This window comes from Lissotriton helveticus, chromosome 3_1 (genome assembly GCF_964261635.1).
Source record: "Lissotriton helveticus chromosome 3_1, aLisHel1.1, whole genome shotgun sequence".
Classification (NCBI taxonomy): Eukaryota; Metazoa; Chordata; class Amphibia; order Caudata; family Salamandridae; genus Lissotriton; species Lissotriton helveticus.
Window position 1 is genome coordinate 986,553,323 of NC_136061.1, and position 9,267 is coordinate 986,562,589.

Consider the following 9,267-nt stretch of genomic DNA (forward strand, 5'->3'; position numbering starts at 1 on the left):
TCAAAGAAGCAAATGTGGTTGATGAGGTGATTCTGTGGAGGCCCTGAGATTCAGTCTGTGAATGAATCTGCTCCTTCGACCTGAGAATCTCCTCCATGCTGAGAGTCCTATGCACACAGAGATGCCAGTAACTCGTCCAGTGACTGTGTCCTGCTAACAACACTGCGCCGCCATCTTCGGTTGCTGGACTGTGTGTTTATAAATGTCACACCATTTCTAAACAGCACAGAAAAATGACAAAACTTCAAGAACACCACCACCACAAATAACATGCAACAGACCCCACCACGCCGTGAACCAGAGAATCTGCATGCATCACTGCAACCACACACACGTGCCACTCTGCTGTATGGTGCATGCAACTCAGCCCTGTGTTTGCACTGCACCAGGGCCTTGTCTGTGAAGTACACCACTACACCACACCTGTCACAAGTCACTGCCATTACCCCAAAGAATAGTTCAGGAGATAATGTCACAGCTCAAACTAAAGCTGATGCACTACCTCATAACAGGCAGCAGAGCACAGCCGCTGTCCAGGGGGCGGCAGCGCCCTTCCACGGCACAACACTGGGCAGTGCCCGAAGTAAGACTACTCACAACCCTGACTGCGCCAGTATACCATGCTGCATAACGTGTGTGCCGCACCGCCACCTCACGTTTATGCGGCAGTATCACGACATCCACACAACATACAACATATCACTCCATCCATACAACAAACACTACAACACAACCTCCCTGTGCACACAATACAGCACAACAGCACAACCCCGCTGTGGCGTGCAGTAAAGAGCTGCAGCTAAGCAGCACGCAGCAGGCACCATGATTATTGTTATTAAGGAGGGCTTGTGAAGCGCGACATTCACTTTCCTAGAGTTTCTTGGCGCTGTAGGAAATACCGCTTTGAAAGTGCGTTAATAATATTGTCGGCTGAGGATGTGGAAAGATTTTTATTTTTTTCGCTGAGTTTGATGTGAACTCATTCTGAGCGAATATCACGCCCTTGTTTCCACATCTTTCTGGACCTTGTTTTGGGGACTTCAAACAGGAGACAAGTTGCAGGACATACACAACAGTGCTGTCTGTACCACATACAGCACAGCACCTATGCCATACAACACATAGTACATCACTCCAGTTATACGGCATACACCGCACTTTTACCACATACATCGGAGCACTGCATCTGTATGAGCTACTGTTGTACACCACAACACCTACAAGGCATTGTGCGGCACTGCATTCTCAGCTGCACGGACCTACAGGCCAGTTGTGGCTACACAACAAGCAGCACAGCACTACGGATGTACCACGCACGCTGCATCTATCGACCTTGCATTTATACGCCATACGTCATCATATAGAAGCATTCTAGAATTGTTCTTCCTCCCGCAACACTGCATCTACTCTACACCACATGCAGTGCAGCCCTGCCAGTATATGGTATGCAGTACGCCACGGCACTGCACCTGTACAGTGCAGTGCTATATGAATTCGCCATATAATGCAGCACAGCAACTATATGATAAGGTTCAGCACTTGATGAACACGGTGCACAGCACTTCACTGCATCTATATTACATCCGTCAACTAACACAGCACTGTCGACACCACACACAATGCCCTTTGGAGCTGTAGGACACACAGCACAGCAGTGCAGTCATACGAACAACAGCAGGACAGCAGCACAACAGAGCACCGCCAATGGACTACGCGCAGCCGCACCGTTGTCATACTACATACTACTACCATGTGCTCTTTCTGATCCTAAACTGTGACTGCAAGGCGCACTGCATGCTGGGTTGGCCATTGAGCTGTGACAGACGGGTGGCAGTAGTGTAGCATGCCAAGCTGCACAACATGCCAGTGGTGCAACAAGCCCGACATGCGACATTCAAGAGCTGGAACATGCTAGGGGTGCGCCGTGACAGCGGTGGGCGGCAACATGCCTAGGGGATAACACGTAACACGCCAGAAGTGCTCAGGTGGAAAGGGTGCGTGAAGTGGGTGCGGAGCCAGGTGGGGTGGGTGTGATGCAAGGGGCAGCTGTGCTTCTGAGTGAGAGCAATGCAGGGGGGTCTCTTCACCTCGCGCCTCTTTGGGCACTTGACACGGCCCAGCTCCCCAAAATTCAGCATCCCCGAAACCTGGCACGTCGTGAATCATTAAAGAAAGAATGTGAGAATGAGACAGCGTCAGAGCCCAGTTCGGCGGAGAGACAGAGCAGACAGGCAGTTCCTGCAGACGACGTCCCTTGTGGGGGGGGGGGGGGGGGAGGGGAGCGCCCAGAGCTCTTGTTCTCCTCTACCGGGCGCACTGTGGCCAGGGGCCGGCAGAGGCGCGCGTTGCATTGCAGATCGCACTAGCGGAGAAACAACCCCAAAGCAGGCCTCGCGCGCCCCCTGCTGGACACGAGTTCACCCGCTGCACCTTTCAGATGCTCCGGTCCATTCCCAACCCTGTTGGACACGGGAAAGACACTTGTGCTCTCAAAGTGCAGGAGACACACTCTGAAAGTGCCGGTGCAGTTCTTCGGAGAATTCCGAACTAGATGCACAGGAAGCGATGTAACCCGGGGAAGCAAAGCAGAGCAGTGCTGGTATAACAGCGCTGCCGAGACTACCTTTTAATGCCCCATTCAAACATATGGGGGCAGATTTACAAGCCCCTCGCGCCATTTATGCGTCACTTTTAACATGGGAAAAGTGACGCAAAAGTGGCGCGAGTGGCTTGAAATAATCCTCATGGGACTCTTGGTCAGGTCTGATATCATTACGTTAAATATTACAGTGCTGTTGATGAGTGTATGTACACTCTATGAAAACATTAACCCCAACATAAAATTGCAATTCCGGTCCCATTAGAAGAGGAGCAAATCTACGTACCGGCACTGTTCCGTCAAACGCATTACAGCCCTCGTGATGGGTACTGGTGCTATCCCACTAAACTGACAACAGCCCAGCCAAGAATGTCTTAGAATTACTCATGTAAAGGCTGCACTGGGTGTCTGTCCATAGAAAGCACCGGCGCTGTTTCATTATAACCCGGAGGATGACAGCAAGCACCGGGTAGCCTGTCTGGGGTGGGCTCTGGGCATAGGGGTCCTTAGGGAGGGGCACTCTGCAGTGGCGGTGCCCCCACCCTCTGGGGACTCATGTCCTGCAGAGGAGAACACGGGGCCTGTGTAACATGGGGTGGGGGTGGCTACCCTCTAGGGTGAAAAGAGCTATCTCTCTGGATATCTACTTTCTGGGGGTGTTGGGTACCCTGAAAGAGGCCCTCGGGGTTGTCACTTGGGGAGATGCTATTCTCTTAAGCACCCCGTTCTGGGGGGACTCATCCTTGCGGGTTATAATATATGATAGGGTCCCCTGCGCTGTGGGTGCCCTCGGCTGCCCCATCCTTTGGGGCCTGCTCTACCCCCACCCTCTGCGCCAGGCTCTTACCTTGGAAGCCCTTGCTGGGGCTGATGATGCTGGTGTCTCCCCCGGTCCCGGGCTGAGGGGGGTCTATCGGCCCCTGTCCCCCCGGCCTCTGGCCGCCCGGTCTCTGCTGTGCCAGGGTGCCCTGGCTGAGCAGGCAGAGCTGCAGCAGCGTCAGCACCAAGTCTTTGCGGTACATCTTCGAGCTGTCACCAGCCTGGCATGGGGCAGGGGACAGGAGAGCGCCGAGGCAGGGGTCTGGGGCTCACAGAGGCAGGGCAGGACTAACTTCGGCGGCCGAGCCTCAGACCTGCAGAGGGAAGAGGGAGGAACCGAGGGGGGAGAGGCGAGCGGGGGCAGAGTCACTGAGGGCGGCTGCAGGGAGGGGAGTGGGACGGATGGAGAGAAGAAGGGGCGAGAGTTAGAGTGGAGTCACGGGGCGGGGGGGGGGGGCTTAGGTGGTGGGAGGTAGGAAAAGAGGGAAGGACGTCGAGAAGAGGGAGAGGGACAAAGAGTGGGCGTGAGAAGAAGAAGGGAAGGGAGGGGAAAGAATGGGACGATAGGGAGGGTGGGATAAGGGTGGAAAGAGCGCGGAGTGAAGGGAGTTAGGGAGAGTAGCGCTGCGCAATGGGTCCAAATACTACACAGTGTGGCGTAATTCCATTCCACGCCGACGTGGAGCGGTCCACTGCCCCTTTATGTTACTCCCCGGCCGGGCGCGGCCTCAGGGGTGCGTGTTTCTCCTACTAGTGGGGGCCGGGTGGTTGAGAAGCCCTACATCTCTCCAATATAGATGAGGCCAAAAATGAGCAGCTCTGTACTCTCCCATCCGAGATCACAAACATAATCTCGTCGGGCCTGGGTTGGGGCAGGGTTTGGTTTCAACTTCATATCTCTGGCTTCGTAGCGTCTTCGGATTGCGCTCCCTCATAGGCCCTCGATGGCCCTCACTTTCCTTTACCTGTGTCCCCTCTGTCTCCAGGGGCCCCTGGGACCTTTCCTCGGATTCAAAAGTGGTCATTGACCTTCCTGGAATATTCAGTGACTCCGGCATCTTCTTCTCTCACTTCATTTGCTGGCAGCTTCTTACACAGTGAGATGTTCTGTGACAGCCATCAATCCTTAATTTGTGCCGGGGCCCTCGTCAAGAGGCCACTGCAGCTACGTGCCCCCAGAGACAGAACCAACACAACTACTAGTCAACACACCCTACAAGCATGGCATTTCAGACTATTCCAGACCCCCAAAGCTACAATAATAGCCTGGGCAGCAGATAATACTCATTTTTAATGTTCATTGAAATAATAAACCACTGTTGCTGTGTTAATCTGTAATTTAGAGAAAAAGTGCAGACTGTTGTAAGCACCGGAAACCACAAATTAAGCACTAGCCAACCGCTCTCCTCTCAGCTGCAGATGTCCTCATGCCTTTTATTTTTTCGACGGTCCATGGCCCACTCTCCAAGGGTGTCCGGAACTTCCATACCAGATGTCGGTGTCTAATGAGGACCAGGTCCTCATTTGAAGCTTAGGAACTTGAGCCCTTTAGTCTTTACTCGAACGGTCATTGGTGTCTTTTCACCGCTCCTGTGTCTTATCTACGGGTGAGCGTAACTTGCGGAGTTACGTATTACAAGCTCCGCGAGATTCCGTGGAGTTCTGCCAATGTGCAGAAAATATGCACATTGCACTGCTCAAGCTCCAATTTAGAACCAGAGGACTGAAAAATCAGTGCGAATGGCACCATGTGGTGTGCAAGAGCACGTGGACATTCGAGTTGATTTTGCTGTCATTAAAATAAAAAGAAATTATTGAGGGGCAGTAAATCTACTTTAGCAGTACCCCTCTGACTGCGACCACCTGCGTTAGGGGATGGCACATCTCACTCGCATGTCTGGAGCCTTGTGGAGAAAAAAATCTTCCTCTCGGTGATTGATAGAATTTGGCCAGAACTCCACGTTACAAGAGATTCGCGGGTCACTGAACTCCCCCAGTTTTGTGGGCAGAATGACCCATTCCACCCACCCCATGTCTTAAATGTCCTGAGATGCTGGACGCCAGGTGAACAAACCCAACCAGGAGGCTGTCCCGTGTCCATTTCTTGAATCTATATGCTCCGAGCAAGTATTCAGAGGTGCTATAGGTTGTGTTTGAATAAACACTCAAGAAACGGTGTAGGTACCAGTCAAGGTCTTCCTCTTGGTCTACACCAATGTGGAAAAACATTCTCAGAGTAATCATACATGGTTTCACCTCACCATTCGCTTGTGGCCACTGTGGCATTATCTTCTTATGTCTGAACCCCAGGGGGTCTCGATATTCTTTGAACTCTGTCCTTTGAAATGGAAGTCCATTGTTTGTTATGATCTCTAAAGGAAGCCAAATGTTGCAAATTTATTTTCCGACAGTGGCTGCACATTCTAGAATGCCGTAAACGAGATTGTTTAAACTACCAGATACTTTGAATGCCGATCCATCATTACCATTGTCATTCCGTCATCCGATAAGCTGCCAATGTCCATAGTGATCCTGATTGATGGCTGTAGGGCATGCAGCTTCTCTGGAAATCTGGCAGACATGGCAAGTCTTCAGCATCTCCTCTACGGCACTGTCCATCCCGAGGAACCATAGTTTTTCCCTTAGTATAGACTATCAGCCAGATTCATCATCGGCATGTTTTTCGAGTCTGTAATAGAGAATAATAAGGAAACGCTATTACAGACTCGCAAAACGGGATTCATGTAGGAATCGCAATATTTATTGCGATTCCTACAGCTTCCTTATTTGCGATTAGCTAATTGCTAATCGCAAATAAGGAATAACTCCCCATTCATTCCTATGGGCCTAAAGGCCCATAGGAATGAATGGGAAGACATATCAATGTGCGAATCGCTATTAGCGATTCACATTTTAATTTTGCGATTTCAAGGCTGCAGGCCAGGGGTGTCCAAAGGACACCCTGTTGCACCCTTGAAATGACATTGGACGCTGGTGTTACGCACACATGTCCCAAGGACATGTGTGTGTGTGTAACATACAACTTAGAAAAATGCACTTAAGGGCATTTTTCTAAGTTTCCGCTATTTACCACAAGGTTTGAATTCGCGGTAAATAGCGGCCCAATTTTGCGAATTCGCAATTTGTATTTGTTTCATGAATTGCATTTAAGGAATCTCAAATAGAGATTCCTTAAATGCAATTCCTCGCAAATAGCGATTTAGCAAATAGCGATTTGTGCATTTGGGATGATGAATCCCAAATGCAAAAATTGCGCTTGCAAAGGGCCAGATTCTCAGAATCTGGCCCTTTGCGAGCCGATTTCGGCTTCATGAATCTAGCTGTTAGTTTTGACTATGCCTTGGTGACCTTGATGCTCAAGCTTAATGATCCACTTCCACAACAGCTGTAGCACCACAGTGCATCGTCCTCCTAGGAGAAGGCCCTCCTCGGTGATGCTGATGCAGCGCTACTCCGGAAATAATTTCTAAAACCATGTCACTTTTCCCTGAAGTACAAAATCATACATTTACTCATCAGTGGGGCCCATAACACTGCGAGTCGCTCACAAAAACACTTCCATCCTACTTCATGGATCGGTGAGATTCAAAAGAGAGCTTCTGTACCATAGCGGAGTGTCTAAACTAAAACTGGATATTTATACTATTTACACCTGCACTTTAAATGAGTTTACCATGGTTTTTATTAACAAAACATTTGTTTAGTCACGCCACTACTGTGGCCGACGAATCTGCTAGTAAAAAATTAGGCATAGGAAAACTCAAGACCAGCTAAATTCTCCATTTATCTAATTTTTATTAAAAGCAAATTTAGCATGTCTTAAAAGTCTTAAAAGTTTATTCACTTTATTTCTTTCTTTATTCGAATACGACAAGACCTTTTCTCGGAATTCCTCCATTTCTATATCACCCTTTTCTCTTTCTCTCTCTCGTTTTTCTTTGATTACTTTCTTTAACCCCCTAACCGCGGCCGTTTTTTTGCGGCAGTGCGGCCGTTTTTAAGAGCGGGCGGGGCTGCGTCGGCCGTTGAACATGCGCAGCACCAGCCAGGTAGTGCTCCGAACGTTCAACGGCCGACGGCAGCACTTAACGGGTTAATGACTTTCTAACATTCCTTCTTTTTCTGTATATGCAACATAATCTTATCATTAAAATCACTAATACTATCACTGTTACTGGAATTAGTATTTTACCTATAGTTGAACTACCTATTTCTTGAAACCAACGTTTAACTGCTGTAAAACTTTTACCAAGTCGTTCAAGAATACCATCAACCTCCAGTGGTTCAATTTCTCTATGCAACTCTGTAATATTTGTGATGTACTTTTCAATATTTTGACTTTTATCTGGAATATAGGTGCAGCAGTGCTGTACCTTCAAAATTCCACAAGCTCCTCCTTCTTTTGCTAATATTATGTCAAGAGCAAGATGATTTTGCATTACCATAGTTCTCAGAGCAATCATTTCGGTGTTTACCATTAAGAATCCACCTGCTGTGTCTGTTGACAAACGATCTACTATCGTTGACAGTCTTCGAATTCGATTTGCATTGAAAGATATTCCCACTGCTGGTATCAGTGCTCCAAAAATATCACCTATTATTTCTATTACACTCTCCCTTTTTCTACGACTTAAAGGTTTATCTATCTCATGTATGCCATTAGTACCTCTATCTACATGAAAGATTTTAGGAAAGACCAAGCCCACGTAGCAAGTCCCATACCACTGGTCAGGTAATCTATAATAAGCCTTGTTTCCACAAAGAAATAAATACCAGGAAAAACTGGATCTTTTCCCCCTTTAAATCCTCAACCCCCTATGATTCTTTAATTATCTTTACATTGACTTGCTCCCACAAAATAATTGTGATACACAGTGTTGTCTCTCCTAATACAAAATTTCCCTAACAATGGAGTGTCTATATTTATAGATACAATCACATTTCTTTCATCAAGATTTTCGTCATCAAATGTCCAATATTTGGATTTCTCATGTTTTACCTTTTCTTTACGTTATTAGGCGATTCTTCTTTCCTCAACCATATCTAAAAATGCTTTCTCTTCCACTCTCATTTTGCATGTCAAATTATTTTTAAAAGCGTAATCATGACTCAATTCATCTATTTCTAAGAAGAATTCTCCCATAACTGTTGCAGGCTTTTTCTTATTCAGTGCATTATCGATTTTCAATTTTGCAAAAACTTCATCTGAATTAGAATAATGATATTCTAATTTTCCTGTTTGATAAAACAGGCTTGCAATCACACAACACGTGACTCCATATGTAAGCGGAAGGTGGTGATATGTCACCCCTTCGGAAACAGATGCAGGTAACTTTACACATACATAACAGTCGCTAGCATCCATTGTCCTGACATATTCAGACAACAATCTTGAAAATTTATTTTTAGTGAAATCACTAATAGGACTATCCTGATGTATTTCTGGCCTACATACATGCTGCTTGTTAGACATTGATTCTACATTTTGTTCACCTGAACTCACATTATGTTTTAACTTCACTAAGTTATCCTGAAAAGGAATGACAATAGCCAATATTATCCATATCAATATTAGTAATCCAGTACATATCAAACATGATCTACACCATTTTTTAAAAATAGAACATTTCGTTAACCATATTTTTTTATTTTTACTAAGCGATTTTTCTAACAGATTTTCTTCGACCTTGTGTCACCTGCAAGCTTTTATTTTTCACTTACAGTGCCCTCTCTTTTTATCAGGATTTCAGTTTTTACCTTTACCTTATCTCTTTGATCAATTACCACTTTTCTCAGTGATTCAGTTCTTTACTCACTTTTCCCATTTG

At 47.0% G+C, this 9,267-nt stretch overlaps 1 protein-coding gene across 1 annotated transcript in view; it reads right to left on the reverse strand.

Moving 5' to 3' along the window:
• The window catches only part of COL6A1 (collagen type VI alpha 1 chain), a 94,502-nt gene extending 90,772 nt beyond the window's left edge, over positions 1-3,730 (reverse strand). The window contains exons 1-2 of the mRNA XM_078681450.1: positions 3,447-3,730; positions 2,088-2,147 (exon numbers count right to left, since the gene is read on the reverse strand). Coding sequence (XP_078537576.1) covers positions 2,088-2,147; positions 3,447-3,621 — 235 coding nt within the window. The 5' untranslated portion in view covers positions 3,622-3,730. The remainder of the gene's footprint in view (positions 1-2,087; positions 2,148-3,446) is intronic.
• Positions 3,731-9,267: the final 5,537 nt, after the last annotated feature.